General features: G+C 38.8%; 2 protein-coding genes across 6 annotated transcripts in view; both read right to left on the bottom strand.

The window, feature by feature from the left end:
* Positions 1-897: 897 nt before the first annotated feature.
* Positions 898-13,802, bottom strand: LOC112563604. 3 transcript variants are annotated; one of them, XM_025237726.1, is made up of 9 exons: positions 12,472-13,802; positions 7,733-7,877; positions 7,385-7,448; positions 7,024-7,194; positions 6,512-6,631; positions 4,312-4,579; positions 3,797-3,956; positions 2,447-2,653; positions 898-2,158 (listed from the first exon to the last, which is right to left on the bottom strand). In XM_025237726.1, the coding sequence occupies exons 4-9, from the start codon at positions 7,182-7,184 to the stop codon at positions 1,629-1,631; spliced, it is 1,446 nt and encodes a 481-aa protein (XP_025093511.1). In that variant the 5' UTR covers positions 7,185-7,194; positions 7,385-7,448; positions 7,733-7,877; positions 12,472-13,802; the 3' UTR covers positions 898-1,628. The 3 variants fall into 3 exon arrangements, with proteins under 3 accessions (XP_025093511.1, XP_025093510.1, XP_025093509.1); XM_025237725.1 differs by having other exon boundaries at positions 7,733-11,216; XM_025237724.1 differs by having other exon boundaries at positions 9,461-13,802.
* A 144-nt stretch (positions 13,803-13,946) lies between these two features.
* LOC112563605 (guanine nucleotide-binding protein G(o) subunit alpha-like) overlaps positions 13,947-17,667 on the bottom strand; it is a 49,485-nt gene continuing 45,764 nt past the window's right edge. For all 3 annotated transcript variants that reach the window (XM_025237728.1, XM_025237727.1, XM_025237729.1), the window contains exon 8: positions 13,947-17,479. In XM_025237728.1, the coding sequence (XP_025093513.1) occupies positions 17,295-17,479 (185 nt within the window). In that variant the 3' untranslated portion in view covers positions 13,947-17,294. The remainder of the gene's footprint in view (positions 17,480-17,667) is intronic.

A 17,667-nucleotide genomic window follows, 5' to 3' on the forward strand; every position in this document is an offset into this window, starting at 1 on the left:
TGCAGTGTGCTGTTTCTGGATTTTTTATGGGAATCTTAGAAGTATAGGAATGAAGAGTTCAGAGATCTGGAATGTCATCAAGGAACAAAATTTTTTTACCAGTTTATAATCTGTTGACAGGGTTGGGGGTGGAGGGGAGTGGGATTGATGTTTTATGCCAAACCAGCAACTACATTAAAGCAAGGCAGCCAGCCCTATAAACAGATGCCACATGCAGAGAAAGAACAGTGTGCCCAAGATGAGAGCTGAACCCAGGCCAGCCAACATTCACTGTACTGATGATCTGGAATGCCAGGGAGATGCAAGTCTAGCTGTCATGACACAAGTAATGTTTTTGTGGCCTGAAAAAGTTGATGTCATCGCAGATTGTACTTATGTAGATTCAGTTAAGCAAATTTTGATGTCAAGGATTATTTTTTGCTATGCCTATTTAAAAATAAGAAACTGATTGGTTGATCAACAAAGATTCAGTTTTAAAGCCAGTTATTGCAGTTTTTTTTCTAAGTCATCCATTATCAAGTTTCAGGATAGGAGAGGACGAAATTGATAAAAGGATGAAGTTCTGAAAAATTCAGAGTTGGGGTGTGGGTTGCAGATCTAGAATACCCAAGCGAACAAGCGAGCTGTTTTCTATCAACAATATAGAACTGCAAGAATGAAGGCATTAAGATTGTGAATGTTGAATATGTTTCTGATGTAGTTGATAAGAATATCATGGTCGATAGTGTTTAAGACCATAAAAAGCTATAGAAAAGTGACAAATGATAACTGAAATCTGCTGCACACAGCAATTAGGATGCTGAAGAGGTCTGTGGAGGCAAGCCATCAGTCACATGCAGACACTAACCATTCTCTTACTCCAACATTGATGAAACTATTGTCAGGCAAAAGCGGGTATATTTGACATTGCTGTTTATGATGGTGATATCTGTAATTCACATTTAACATTGACATACAGTACATGTAAATAGCATAGAAAAAGAGTGAGGAGCTAATACTAAAACCCAGTAATACTTAATTCTCACTGTTGTGTTCTCAGGTACTTTTGTCAGTACATCACCAACTGTCCTAAATCTTCATTGTGTACATGTATATGAAAATCTAACATTTCAAGCTGAAATTAAAAATTTCAGTACACCAGCTTCAAAAAATATTTTCCATCATAAAAATAATGTGAAGACACAAAGAGCACTTTGTGGGCATTTGTCAAGAAGGAACCTTAAATGATTACACCACTACTGCCATGATCCCCAAAATGGCTTCTTCATAGTATGGTGACTATTTTAAAGCCAGTGTACATTTAGTCAATTCTATACACATTTTTGGCAAGGTGCCACTCTCAAGGAAAAGTTTTGTTCTGAGGACAAGTCCAAGGGAAAGACAGGTTGCATTTTTTTTTAGCCCAGCTGAAATAATGCAGATATGGGTTTTAGAAACTGACATAAAACTGATATGAACAGTTAGAATGCTAACATTCTCCCCAATCAATATTTACAAACAAATGTTGAAAAAGGCTGAAGGTCTAAAATAGCTGTACAGCTAAAATCTCAGGGTAACTTTGGCTTAGATTTATAAATTTGTGTAAAAATGAAAAAGACACAGCCAGTTAGTAGTCAGTGGAACAGTTATTACCAGCTACCCGGCTGGAGAGGCACATTTTCATGTCTGTTTTCTCCCCCAGCTCCCTCTCTTCCACATCCTGCCCTGATGTGGCCACTGCATTCTGCCTTGCCACACTTTCTCTGCTTCTCCTGACTGACCGCTCCATACCAGCACTGGGTCGTACCTTTGTGGTTGCAAGCCAAAGCCATACGGCACAGCAGGTTGATAGTGCTGCCAATGCATGGGAGGAGGCGGGTGGGACTGAAACATTCCTGGCATGCATGGTGGCAGCTGGGGTGGTGGAGGGGGGTATGAAGGAAATGGTGGCAGTTCAGCAAAAGATGGGAAGGGCAGGAGCTGTGGTAAGGCTGGAGGACAGCACCAGCCTGCACCACCTTCTGATTGCAAATCTGGCAGAACACCTGCTGAGGATAGGATGATGCAGCATTGGATGTTGAAGGTTGCTGCCGAAGAAGCCTCTGGATATGGTCATGGGCAGGCTCTGTGGCTGTTGCAGACCTGTCTAGCTTAAGACAATCTGACACTTTCTGCTTTCCTAAAAACAAAAAAATGAAAACCAGCACAAATGTGAATAACATTTGATTCACATAGTTCAAAATGACATTAAATAATCCATTAAATACACCAGTGTATGTCTATGTGCTGCATACTCCTGCCTAATCCCCTGTATTTTTCAATGAAAACTGGCATTCACATGTAACCAAGATAACTTTTTATTTCTAGCTGGGCCACACTGCTGTCAGAATTAAACTCTGGATGTGTAAATACATCAAATCTCTATAAATTACATCAGTTTCTTAGAACAAAACACCAAAGCCAATACCTTCAAGAGACTGATCTTGTGTTTTACTGTGCGCCTGACAACATGTCATCTGGGGCTTGTCTACAAGAGGGCTATCCTTCAGCAACTGCAGCAACTTCTCTGTGACATCATCACCTTGCTGGCCACAACAACCTGCCAGCAACAGTGATCCTAGCTGCGAAAGGTGACGGCGAATACAGCTCATAGACTCTTCCAGATGCCCACTTTCTGGGGAAAAAGAAAAGATTTACATCATATGGTTTGACTGTCTCTTGAAGGCAGAGGCGGCGTTAGGAACCGTTAGGAACACGCGGGGCCTGGGGCCGACCCTCCGCGCGGGGCCTGGGTAATGGAGTACGTGGTATCAACATCCCTATTGATGTGATGCTGATTTATATACAGTTAGATAGGCTGGATCAATTTCGCGAAATAACGAATGAATTTAGCGTTTTAATTGTTCGTAACAGTTTGTGACAGTAGCGGTTTTTTCTTAAAGCGAAATAATATTGTGACGATAACTGAATAAACTGCTTGTTATTATTGTCGGGTTTGACGTGAAGACATGGGTTCAATAATTTGCTTAATTAGAACTTAGAAGTGTTTTCTGAACGTCAATTTTTTTGTCACAACTTGTTGAACACAGCTAGCAATAAGTCATAAAAATGACCTCGGGGCTAAAGCGCGGGGCCCCTTCGAGAGCGGGGCCTGGGGCGGCCGCCCCATTTTAACGCCGCCGCTGCTTGAAGGTTCAACATGGCTAAACATTTCTATTACGATGATTTTAAAATTCTGTTGGACTAACATCTTTTTGTATTTACACAAAAATTTGCATTTTCATTATGCCTTAAGAAATTTTAAAAAATTGTTTTATAAGCAAAGTTATAGTGAATGTTGTTGGCTTTCTGGTAAGATCATGTTTTAAAGTATTCATGTAAAAACCTGGCAGTTTTGTGATCCAAGAAGGTAAAAACATAAATAAAATGTTTTATAATGGAGCAGGAGGTAATGTTAACTGAAAACTACATTTTACAGCTATGTTATTTTTAGTATTGTGCTATCACATCCCAGTTTGTGAGCTAAGAAATTAGTGGTATAAAACATCATATTACAATCAAAATCATAAAGTATATTTGTATGTATTACATAATTTTTGGATTACCGTGATATGGAATTACACATGGTACTTTTCATGCTACCAAAAAATATGGTTTAGATTTTCTGAGCATATTATTTAGCAATGTCCACAAGCTGATTGTAGGTTATTACAATAATTCCCTTTAGAATTATTAAAATATTTTAAAGCAAAGAACAGGAATGGGTAGCAACAGGTCCAATAAAACAGATTGGGAATATAGTTAGCTGATATATTACCCTTCTTGATCTTCTCTTGGAGAAAGTTAAGGAATGTGGCTGCATTAAGTAGCACATTACTCCTCAAAAGAACATCTGAAAGATGACTAATAAACAGTGGGTCTTCTTCCTTATTCTGAATTTGTACCAGAAATCTGACAGCCAACTCAAGATCAAAACCCTGAAAAAGATTGTGCAAAAGACTTTCCAACTTTAAAAATTCTGCTATACTTGTTACTTGTTTGTGATGATTAAGATACCACTGAAGCAGTTACAAAATCAATGCATGTCCTTAGATTCATTTTTATTTATTTGATATAGCATCCACAACAAATTGTTTGAGATGCAGAAAAGGTAGGTTAAATTACTCAACATTTTGGTTTAGTGCCTGAAGGGTCAACGAACCATACCAACATGCAATTGTGCATTTTAAATGGAAAAGGTAGGGCAAGTAGACAACTAATAAAAGGTGGTCTGTATCAGTAACCAATAAATGTCCATTAAGAAAAGAGGACGACAATCCCATATAAGTATACCTGTGCTTGCTGCAAGCAGTGAGCAGGTTCTTGGTGTAGAAATGTTTGCAGCCGAAGCAAAGTTTCAGGTTTTAATTTGCAGAGAAAGCTTGAAGGTGTTGTCATAACCCAACAATTAACCAGCTTTAAAATATTTTTGTTGGATATTACAGTCTGGGTTTGTCCAACAGCCTTTTCCACAAGCTCCAGGGGTGCATCCTGGTATATAGAACAGTAGCATAGCACTTCCCATAGGTGATGAATGGATGCTCTATCTTGCAAGAAGGCTCTGAAAGAAAAGAAAAAAAAATGACACAAAAATAGACTAAAGTCAAGGAACCAGCCTGGGTGAAAACAAGACTCTTAATTGGCAGTGTTGTACACACATATAAATGTATTTAATAATAATATAATAATAAGTGGGAATTTCGAAAGCACAATATCTCAACGCACCACAAGCATATGTAAAAATGAAGCTCCAACACTTATCCAAATCGAAGCATGACCACAAAACAAACAAAATCAAGGAAGCTGATCCCTTCAGCCTGTTAGGCAAAGGGATAGAACTCTCACTTTATTAACTCCTAGTAGACATGTATATGATGAACACGCTTGCCCTTTATCTCTTGACTGGTACAAGTTGAGCAACAGCTATGCTTGTTTGCTACTACTAAACACTGGGAAAAAACAAATGTATTTGGTAGTAAACCAGATGGTGTTACTGAGCCAGATCTTGTCCATTGTTGCAGTCACTGTTACAATTCCTGAGGTCACAAAGGGCTTCTTGCATCATTTTCTTCAAGGTGATGTTAGCAATACAGGTGAAAGGAGCACTCTAGATGGACATCCACTGTCAAAAAGAAACCTCCCAGTTGGCTGTAGTGTAGTACTGCACTTGTACTAGTACTACTAGTGTAGTACTGAGCTCTTGTAAAATACTTTGATGACTTGAATGAGGCTTTTCTTTTCTGCAAATTTTCAAATCCCATGCCACTTTGTGCCAGACTATCAAAAGCTTTTTTTTTTTAAAAGTTGATAAAGTTGTGGAGATCTTGCTGGTGTTAAAGCCAGCCTTCTCCTCAGCTAGAAGTTATTCAGCAGTGGTGGTGATGTGATTTTTGATTAGTTTCAGCATGACTTACCTTGGGTGGCTGATGGTTCTGTAGTTTTTGGCACAGTTTACTAATTTCTTACTTTAAGGCCATGCCTAGTGACTAATGCCTGTGTCCATTCTTTGCATTCCTTGACTTGCCCCATCCAGCTGGGGTGTTGTCAACAGCAGGTGACTTCTCTCCCTTCAATATGCCTACAGCTTTTTCTCTACCTCTTTCCACAAGAAAAATGGGACATTTGTAAGTTTCGGGTGACTTTTCTCCCTTTAGACAGAATATCTCTTTCGACCTCTTCTTGAAGAACTAAGGACTCTCTGGCTGTAGTTAGGTCAGTTTCAAGAATACTGTCTTTTGCTAGAAGGCCATCGGTTTGGTACAACAGTGTTTTCTGTAAGAAGATCAATGCTAACTTAGATGAGAGAAGTCTTGTATTGACCTGTCTCAGTGAGGGTCTTCAGTAGCTCATAGGTCTTTTTTGCTGTCACCTTGTCATTATCTTCTATATGGTCTGGCCCTGGTCCAATCCAGTTCTGCTGCTTTGGGGGTTGTCTCCTTTCATACCCTACTTTAGTCACAGGATCTGGGATATCATTGACCCAGATTTGTTTCTTTTTCCTCTACTACCCTAGAACTTCTTAGGCTGCTGAAAGTAACACCTCTCTGATGTTTCTAGTGAGGGTACCTACATTACAGTCTACCATGTGCAGAGTGATGAATTCGCCTCCAACTTGAGCCTTGAAAATCTTTATAACATGTGGGTCCTGCAGTCAAAGCGAATTAGGGGTTGGCTGAGTGGTCATTTGCCTTCAGCTTCAAATTTATACACATTAAGAAAAGTTATGGTCATTGCCTATAACAGCACATAGATATGACCTTTTTGATGCCGATAAAGTTAATGATCTAGAAGTGCCAAGATGAGTCAGGAATCAGAAAAATTCGCAAACAAATCAGGAATCAGAAAAATCTGCAAACAACCCGAATTGCTGCTTAAGTCACAGGGTTGAAAGCTGGGGAAAAAGTCGCAGCTAATCATCCAATATTCACTGTAGTCATTTTTAAAAAAAGCAAGACAAAAAGCTCAACCTATTCTCCTGTCAGGAAGAACTTACTTTAGCAGAACAGATATGTCCACAACCGCAGGTTGCAAGTTGTTTGCCTTCAAAGCCTTGAATATCTGTATTAAGTGAACAGGGTATTTTCTGCACAACTGTATGTATGTTCTGCAGACACTGAAATAAATATATTTTCACAATGATGATAAAGGCGTATATAATGCTTATTGCAACTGACACATAGATGAATACAATGTTGTTTAACTCCTGTACAAGAAACAATATTTAATGGCTAACAAACTTTTTCTTGCATGTAGAAGTTTTAATTGGCATGCCAAGGAAGCAATCAACAAAAACTAGCAATATTTTAGAATACTGTAGTCTGACAGGTGGCTGCAATCTAATAAACAGACACAGCATAGTATCTAAGGCTGTATTTGTTCCAACAATGAAGCGAGTTCCTAAACATATGACCAAAATCAAGCATTTGAATACAATGGATTGTGCATCAAAGGATGTTTACCTTTACTACACATGTAGCTAATCCCAAACTAAATCCTCATCCTCACCTGAGGTCAAACAGTCTGTGGTGACATACTGCTTTCAAGATATGTAGCAACTGTGGCACAGCCTTCCTCTGTATGTACATGGTCATTAAAGACTTGAGAATTTTTGTTGGAATATGCTTCAGTCGCTGTTTTTTCTGCAGTTTTTCTAGCCACTGAAGCATCTCATGTGCCCTACACACACACACAAATTGCCAATCAAGATACTGTCCAAATATTCTTAAGATATACAAAAAAATAATAAAACAATATACGTTCAACCTGATGATAAAAATGACATCCTTGTGATCTTAGGAATATTTCATTCCTGTAACATGGCTTACAAAACAACAAAAACAATAGATGACTTGTAAAATTTATTTACTTGCATGGGTCTTGACTTGTATAAAAGATTCAAGCATTTTCCAGTTAGGTTTATCATGGCAAACCTACAATAAAACAAAATCTGATCAAGATTACACTGAAAGCAAAAACCTAATAAACTGCATGGCATACAAGACATGAGATATAATGTATTACTGGACAAAGTTCATAAACTTCCACAAAAAAAAAAAAAAAAATCACCATTTCAAATGCTGTTTTAGGCACCGAAGCCCCAACAATCTGAAAACGCTTTTTTTAACTGCAAGTGATGAAGTTATGACATTAAAAATATATCTAAGACGACCTGTTCTACTCTGATGAATTCAAAATAGAAACCTCTGGATCAAACCTGATAGGTAGATAACTGCTGCCGACAAGAGACAGATTCAGTATTATGCTGCTCATCTTTCTGATGTTTAGGATGATCAACTGCCTCACACAAACTATGTCCTCCTCCTGTTTCACCTTGTACATCAGGTAGCTCCTCCGTGTTACTATTAAGACAAGTTTTCAGTCAAAATGCATTAACCTACCTGTCATGTGTTGATTAAACATGAAGAAAACAGACTGGAAAGCAGACAATGAAAGCATTTTAATCTGTATAAAAATTCACTTGCAAGCATGCCTGCTAATCATGTATGACCTTTTATAATGAAAAGTTCCTGTTTCATCTGAAGCTTTAAGGTTAACATCTGTAACCAGTCATTGTAAGGGATGACACAGTTTTAAGTGTTTAACAAATGTGTGCCTTTATTAAGATAAAGACTGGATTTACAAACAGCTAGCATGATATTAATGGCTGTTGTTGACATCAAACTAATCCTCTAGGATATTTTTATGCAACACACACAGTCATTGAGACTACAAATAATGTTTCTGGAATTCAAAGCTATTTAAAATTAAATTCTAATCTAAATATAACAAGAAATAAAGTGATGTGAAGTTTTAGTCAATATTCATTACAAAAACACATACCATGTGATCTCAATTCTAACATTCTAAGACCATCAAAAAAGGGCATTTGATATTGAGGCAGCGTCCAGTCAAACAACCCTACTTCTGTGAAATCACAGCTATAGAAACGAGACCTTTCTTTCAAAAATGTTCCTCACCAAACAGAACAGCTTTCCTTTTTACTCTGATGTATTTTTTTCTTTTTTAGGAATCAGTGAGTTACAATAATTTATATGATTTGAAAATATCAAAAATTTGAAAAATTTGCGGTTGGATTAGCCTTTAGAGGAGATATTAAAATCTTGTGATAATACAAAGTACAGTGTATTTAACACCAACACCCAACTGCCTAGTAGTCTACGTCAAACTTTGCAGGAAAGAGCATCAAAGCAAATCAGTCAGCTGGTTTGCGTGTCCAGGATTGGGATAGACACAAATAATGATGACGAACATTACAAACTGTTTGAATATTTACCTGAAACTTATTATGATATAAATGTTTAATTATTCAGTTCTGCTAAGGCAAGTATGTGTTGTGAGAAATGTGCAAAGATACTAGAGATGAATTACAGAAGTGCTCTTTAATTAATAAATAATACTGTAAAAATATGAATGTGCATATGAAAGAAATAATCTATTATATAATCAAAAGTTAAAAGCTGAATGAGACTGCAAGGCCATTCTTAACAGCCAAAACTTCTAAAGTGATCAAAGTCCCACTGTATTAGCAAATGTTTTAACTTAGCCCTCTGAGTTTCTGGAATATTTGTCCCCAAACCACTAGTTTTCTGTGACATTTACACACAACTTTGCCAAATTTGGTTAAGCATCTGGCCAGTTAATAAGGGCTTTTGGCACTGTTCACAAATTTCACTGTGTGATTTATACAATATGTGTTAACTAGACTTTCTTCGTGTGCCATGGGAAAAAAAATCATCTGTCAAAACTGCAACTTGCATCATTAACATGTTATTAATTTGACTTTTTAGCCTTCAGATGAAATGATCTTACCTGAGACAAAATGGACATAGCTGGGACAAATTGACTTAAGCTGTGGGAGAAGAATGATCTTGGGGTGAAACGACTGATGACTATTATTAAAGATGAATAAACAGATACTTACACTTGTGGCAGGGAACTGGAATGCTTGGCAATATCATTATCATGTAATAATGGATGGTGGCCTTGTTTCATAGGTGCAAACTCTGCTGTCAATTCGGTCTCTGAATTTTCCAAGACTTCTATTTCTAAAGCAACATCCATGAAATGGTCCTCTTGCAAAACTTCAAGTTTGGAAAATATTCTGGCACTTTCCATATGTTCTTTTGGGAAGCCTTCAATTTCTAAGTTCACACTGTTGTGTGATGATGTGGAGACATGTGACAGAGTTTTTGTGGGCAATAGTACATTGGTAGAGCAAAGCAAATGATTTCCAGCAATCTGAAGAGTTTGGTGTGCCAAGTCATCTGACACGTCACTTTTCTCACAAGATGAATGTTGCAGATTACCAGCGCAATCCACAGAATGAGGAAGTTGTGTGTGTGTTGGTACAGAAGCAGCAGCAGCCAGACTTGTCTGCAAACAGTTTTCTCCTGCCACAGTTGTCATTGCTCCCAATGCCATCTGTAACCTGGAAGTTTCTCCCTCTTTTGGTGATAGCCTATTCATGTTCTCGTCACAGGAAACTGTAAAATGAGCCTGGATATTTATAGTATCACCAATCAAATTAGGATTATTTGTTTTTTGGTGACTTGCTTTTTTCAAAATACACTGAACAGTTTTGGATGTTGGTTTTTCTGACAAACTTGCAGGCTTTTTATAAACGTTGGCCCTGCTAACTGCAGTGTTTTTTCCATTACTTTTTTCCAATTTCAGATTCCGTGAGGATTGAATAGTCTGAACCTGACCTGAAGTACAGCGACTGAACTTTACATTTTGCTTCTTTTTACACTTTCGCACAGGTCTATGTGACAAACTTATTGCACGCTCAAAATCTGTTATGGCTTCACCCAAAACCAGTTTCTCAGCAGTTTGTGTGGATTCCTCTTTATGCATGATAGTATTTTGAAGATTAACACTGCTCCTTGCATTGTCCAGGTTATGGGGTTGAATTTTCGTGGCACAGTTTAAAACAGAGGCTGGCATCTCTGCCTCTAATGTACTCTTTACACTTTTTTGGTCAAACTTTATATTTTTTCCAACTCTGTTACCGCCACCTCTCTGGTGACAAGCTTTTTCATTTCTGTAGATTGCTGAACCTGCACTTTTGTTGTCTGGTTGATGAGTTTGGATTAACCTCATGAATGAAGAACAAGCTTTAAGGAATCAGTTATATTCAAATCTGATTGCTGCTCTTCATCCACATCTACTCTTAGACTAACTTCTTCTTTATCATATTTGCAGCATATTTTTGAAATGTTTGGATAAGGCACTTTTAGATTGCTTTGATATGCTGCTGCTAAATGATTGGAAAATTTTCTTAAAGTGTTATCTAAATTTACAAATAAATCTTTCACGTTTGTCTTGTCAGCTCCATCAAATGTCTGCAAACTTTCACTGCTGCAAGTCTCTGGGATGCCTGACTTGCATCTTTTTGAAGGATCTGTTTTCACCTTTGATCCTTTTCTTTTGACACATTTCTTCTTATTTGTTGCTGATAATTTCTTGCAAGCTTTACCATTTTCGACAAAATTATCAGTACAGAATATTCTCTTACTGATCAAAGCATCTGTCACAGGAATCTTTATGTCATCAAAACACTCATTGGATTGCCTACAATTTGCTGTATCCATGATTGAATCCCTCTACCAGTTTCCTTCACGTTGCCCAAAACTGCCTACTTTGGTCCTTATAATACCCTATAGCCACAAGATGAATTACTGCCGTAGAAAGAAGAAAGTGAGAGTTTTTAAAAAACGAATTTTAGTGCTTGCATAAGGTATAAAGACAAAACAAGCAAAACTAAATTTAGCAAGTTTTTCTGGTAATAAAATTTTATAAAGTTGCATTGTTAAATGACTTAGGACATGCTAACATTGCATACAAATACTTAAAGTGTAAAATGTGATAAAGAAGGCAAGATGGCAATGTGACAGAAATAAAATGGCACAGGAAAAGAAGATCAGTGGCGCACACACAGAAATCCAATTCAAGAACATAGCAAATATCTAATAGATGTACTGATGAACACTAGACACAAAACTTCAAGCAGATCAACTGACAAATATGAAAAGTGAGGGAGAGAAGTCAACCTGGAGCCAGTTAGTATGAGAAGGGTGTTAGAACTTGTTAAATGTTTTAGTTCAGAACTCAGGTTATTTAAATGATGGAAAACTCTATTAGTATGTTTTCTTAAAATTAGATTTTGTACCTATGTGTGGTGTGAAGTCTAGACTTTCCCTCTGCTTAAATGTTAAAGTATATTGTATACTAGTGAAAAATTATCTGAATTATTATTCCAACAGTTCCACTAAAAACATCTTCATGATATTATATCTGTCTCATAAGGAAGTGTAAATTTATTTTAAAATAACTGATCTCTTACTTAAATGTATGTTCTGATTCAAGAATGAGAAATATATTCTTATAAGGCCCTGCATTTTATTGGTTTTATTATAACTGCATTTTAGATGTAATGATTGAAGGTGAAGCAACTATCAAATATCACTGACTTTTCTTCATCATCTCTTTAGCTAACCTATCATTTATGACTGTATAAATATTACAATATGTCACCAGCGTCATTTCCATATCTCTGTCCATCTCTGCATATCATCAACAGAACTACTTTAATATAGTTTTGTGAGCAAAACCTGATCAAATATGCTACTTATATAACTGCACTTTGGAAATAAAGATCCTTTATTGCATCAAACAGTTAATTATTCAAAAATTCATTGTTTAGTTGTCGTGACTCTGTAATGCCCGGCCTTCAGGTAAAGTCCAGCCTACTTACTAAACATTATATGACCTTTGACTTTTGAATGTTCTTATGTGTTGCTACCGTTAGACTACACATAAGCATGTGCTCTCACTTCACTCTCAGCTGTACATGCAATAATAGGGGCTGTAAGCTGCTGTGACCCCTTCGCCCAACCTTTTTCAGCAAGTTTAAGTACGAATTCGATTTCCTACCTCACCCCTTTTTACGTTAAAGGGTAACAAGTCGAACTTTGTAGCGTACACAACAGAACCTCCTCGTGCACAATAGAGCCTCATGCCTTCGCGGCCATCGAACTCAGTTCTGACGTCACCCAGCACGGCCAATCAGATGACTGCGTTATGGGCCAAAGGGCGACTTCCTCGACTTCCCTCCGCCTCAGCAACGTCTTCCGTACCACGTGATATGCAAATGAAGGTCACAACCCTGCTGGAGAGCAAGCAACCTCATGTAAGTCTTTCAATGTTCAGGTTTGATCGGTTTGTTTTGACAGTAAGAGCTAATCATGAACGCACCATAAATATTCTGCTCTCGCCCCATTGTAGCGATACATGGAGGACTGAGGCTCGACACGTGCAGACTGATCAAAACATCGCGGAGTAGCAAGCACGCGTAGGCTTGCTGTCCGCTACGCAGGTTTTGGTGACGTAGCTACGTAGCAACGGCTGTCAACTTATTTTAAACAGATCTTGGTAGGCAACTGCACTGACTACAAAAATTAATAAATGGTTTAGTAAAATGATAATTAAACTGGTCGTCTTATATATATATAGTTTCCTGTCACCATCAATACTAGAGATTACAAAATTATACATGTTACGATCGATCACTTCGAAAAGATCAATTTAAGATCACTTCAGCAATGATATAAAATAAATTTTATTTAACATATTGCAGTAATAGAATTAGAGCTTAAAAAAAATCCTTCAATTATTAAAATAAAACACTTTGGGGGGAATTAGTCTCCTGCATAGAAGAGAGTAGCACACTTAATAAATATCCCTTCATACCTTTAATCCATTGCTTTAGTTCGTTCTAGTACTCTTGTACCTCGACATATCTTTATGTTGTCCATTTTGTCTATATATATATAGGTACCTTACTGTCCACTGGCTGTTATCCTTCATTTATCATTATTGGTCTGCGCAAAGAATGCAGTCGGTCTTAATTGGTCGTGATGCTGCACGTTATAAGTTCATATTATTATTGAGGTTGGGGACATGAGCCATTACTTTTATTATGTCCTGTTAATTTTAGAACATTATTATGTTTGCAGTGTTTGAGGAACGAAACAATAATTTTTAGCAGATGCATTAATTGTTTCGTCAGGCTTGTTTAACTTCCACCCGTAAATTTGATATTAATTTCTGGTTCTATAGTTTTCTTAGTATGCATTTAATTTTTTCAGGTTCCTTTTCAATATATTTTATAATGAATGTGTGGCGCTCATGTCCATTAAAGCGAATACCAAATGAAATGTGAGTGACTTTTTTAAATTTGTGAAACAGTAATAAATTTATTAACTGAAAATTCAAGAAAGTTAATCAGGGAACTTCCAGAAGTTGCCATTAAGGCAGAGGAACAGAATGTCTTCACGTATTCACTCCAGAAAAACAAGTAGGACAGTTTCAGCTGACAGCAAAACCATACGCACTTGATTTAAATACAGAAATGCTAGAACAGTTTAATGACTTTCTCAGACATTTCTGTGACACTACAGTTCATATGCAATGAGACACAACAACGCAGCAAAGCTATATAACACTGTGACAAAGTACGGGAACTATTTAGCCTCGCGCATAAACACGGCATCAATGATATTAATCGACATAATGATTCACCGGAATGCAAATTTGTTCCAAATGACTGTCTTAATTGCACGGTACTGTTATTAAAATCAGAATAACCATTTAAAAGGTTTCATTAGAGAACATGACTAGTCTGTAAGCATGCTTGTGGGTCGGGGAGGGATAACTACTCAAGGTAGAGGCAGGGAGAGAGAGGACACTGAGTCCACTTCCTACAACGCTTGAGGTTTAGAGGCGAAAATCCACGAAACTGCTTCAAATATATTGTCATATGTACATTATAACAATTGTTCAGAAACTGCTGCAAACATGTTGTCGTTTGTACATTACAGCTTTTGTGTAGACGATGCTTTGAAATATTGCTTTATACCTGGATCATGGTGATCCTGTGGTTTGACAGTGGGAACACCCGTTGGTAAAGAGACAGAGGGAGAGAAAGTTTCGTTTTTCCTACTTCAGACATGCCTTTGGGTTACTTCAGACATGAATCCTGCGCTATTTAAAACGGGGGGACACTTTGAGATGTAAAATAAGACCATGGGTTACTAAGGACGTAAATAAGACCTCAGGCTTTCAGACTCAAACAACCGTTCGGACTGCTTCACACGCGTGCATGTCTTGACTCATAGTGATAATGAGTTTGGTTCAAACACAAACTACCAGAGGTAACATTATGAAACGCCCATGAGCTTCAAGATAATCGTAGTACTTTAAAGACTTGTTTGCACAAACCATTCAGGTTGGTCTTTGATACTCCCTGATTAGAACACCTGTGGAATACAAGATAACTTGAGTATAACAGACCCTGACAAATACCTATGATCTAATTAGTCCCTTCCACACCTGTGAGCTACAGGATAAGCAATGTGGTCAGTGTAAAGAAGACTGAGGTTCAAGGCCAGTGATTGCCGCTCTCCATTCGGACATGAAGGGAACCGGGTCTTTCAAGAAAGAGGGAAGAAGTCAGGTGTTAGGCTCCGCCCTAGGCATGGTGAACCACACACAGTTCATTATCTCTATGCCACAGGGATATGGGACCTATAAGCCAATGAAACACTTGTGAAATACGAGATAAGCTTGGTAAAATACTTGTTGAAGATACACCTGTGAGAGAGATATATATGTATACAATTCCTGTTCAAAAGTGGAATAGAACAGAAAGCTATGAATTTCGGTCGTAGACAGAACAAACCAACTACTGAGCAGTAGACCAGAACCTATGGGACATGGAACTCACATCACATCACGTGGCAAAGTACAAGTTTATCTTAAACATACACGTTGCTGACCAATTAATTACAGGCTGAGCGAAAGCTGCTCAAACCCAATCCTAAATGTCATTTTACTTCTCTCCCCTAAATACCCGTTAGTCATAACCGAGACTTGAGGAGGTGGACACTTGGAGGTTTGATATTGAGGGTCCACTAGCACCGGCAGGTCAGGGCTGGGTCACTTTGTCACAGGTATCAGGAGGTCCCACCTCTAGTCCAGTGTAAACAATCATTGAGAGGTTTGAGGACCGATTGCTGACTGACAGTATGTGACAGGTCGGGGCAGAAGTGAACACTAACCTTGCAGCAGTATTGTACTGTATACACACAAGTGTTGGTCTGCCAACATCAGTCCAACTGTCCAACCTCAGGTCGGAAGAACTAAAGCTAAGCCTTTTGCACAGAGCATCATAACAGACGCCATATTAAAATTGTTTTAATATCCTATTAGGAGATTGAAAAATATTGCAGTCGACGTGTGGTTCAATTGCAAGTCTCTCTAGACACGGTACCAGTCACTTCATCTGTCGCTTGTCTAATTAGTCGCTGGAAGAGTATCTTTGAGTAGACAGTTCACCAATCTGCAGTTTCACACTAACACATCTTTGTGGAACAGCTTACAACAGTAATGTGGCCTCAGTACTTACATCATACGATCTGGCAGTGACTGGCGAACATCATGGACTGAGAGAAACGGCAACATCTTACTGCCGTGACCACCATCGGTGACAACTATTTGTAACCCCAGCAACGGAACTGTAACAATTAACTGACGTTAATAGACACACCTGCACGATGGTCTACTTCTTTGTATACCTGGGTCTGTCCACTTCTTTGTATTATGCTTTAGCCTTCACTCGCTTCTGTTAGTTCATGTGGGATCTGTCGTCACATTTTCCTCCGGTCATCATAGGCAACACACAATACACTATAGTACATTCATAGTACAAAGCATGTCGTCATTAATTTAGTTTTCTTCTTTGTCCATTATACCATCTCCATTTTCACATTCTGGAATTTATGACTGAAGCAGACAAAGAACTGACGCTGATTCATGTTTACACATTTTCTTTGTCGTCGGGGAGGGGATGGAGTTTGGTGTTTTTACACCGAGCCAGTAACTAAGACTATACCACGGCAAGGCAGCCAGCCCTGTAAACAGATGCCACATGCAGAGAAAAAACAGAGTAGCTGAGACGAGAGCCGAACCCAGGACAGCCAACCCTCACTGTACAGGGGACAGGAGCTGACCGTTGCCCACCCGGGCCGCCCATTGTCTTTGCTGGACTGCGACTGTATTTCATTAGGTTTAGAAGCATCCAGGACACAGTCCACCTGTGAGTGGCATTGTGACATGGCTCGTCTCCTGAAGGAGATGAAGGACATGGCTCGTCTCCTGTTAATGTCCAAGATGAACTACAGATGCGTGTAATGACGAAGCTCCTGCATTTTGGGACTGCTGTGTATTCAGTCTGCGTGTATTCACTGTGTATTCAGTCACACCATGAAGATCAGGACAGCAGGCATCGCTCTCAACATGTGAGATGGCTCTGAGAGCAGGAGTCACACGCGGGTTCTACAAGCACGAGCTGTCCACTCTGACCAAGATTCGTGAGTCACCTGGTAACTGGCTGTCCCCCTTTCTATTTTTTTTTTAATATCTCAATACTCTTAGGAGGTGACAAATTAATAAAGAATCTGGAATCTTGTCAGTGTTGTCCTAAATATGCCGGCAGTGATTGTAACATTACCCTGCGCCTGTAACAATAGCACTCGCTATCTGGCTACTCATGGTAGTCATGAACAGCAACAAGTAAACAAGTGTCCACTGACTAGTTACCCTTTACCCTCAGGATACAAGCGCATTCACTGTTAAGTTCGGCTGTGGTCCCTGTCTAGCAAGGTGGGCATGGTCACGTGACAGCTGTAGTCTGCAAGCTACTGGAGCTGAGTGCGGCGCAGGTTGATCTCCATGATGATGTCCAGGACGTTGGCCAGGATGTGACGCATGAGGTTGATGTCCACGGCGCACGAGATGTGGATGTACAGCTGCTTGTGACCAGGCTTGTTCTGCAGGAACTGCTCCTTGATGAAGCGAAGAGAGACCTCTGGTGACGAAGATCCTGTTTAGAGACGACCACATGCACTTGTAAGTCATTGGACACACACACAGGCACGCACGCACGCACGTGGGCATAGAGAGAGAGGAAGGGATGGGGAGGAAGGGGGCATGGAGAGACTTAAGGGGAAATAAGAACATCCATTTTTTTACTTTGACCGGTCAAGGAGGCGAGCAAATATTCAAGAAACT

The sequence above is a fragment of the Pomacea canaliculata genome, linkage group LG5, assembly GCF_003073045.1.
Source record: "Pomacea canaliculata isolate SZHN2017 linkage group LG5, ASM307304v1, whole genome shotgun sequence".
Lineage (NCBI taxonomy): Eukaryota > Metazoa > Mollusca > Gastropoda > Architaenioglossa > Ampullariidae > Pomacea > Pomacea canaliculata.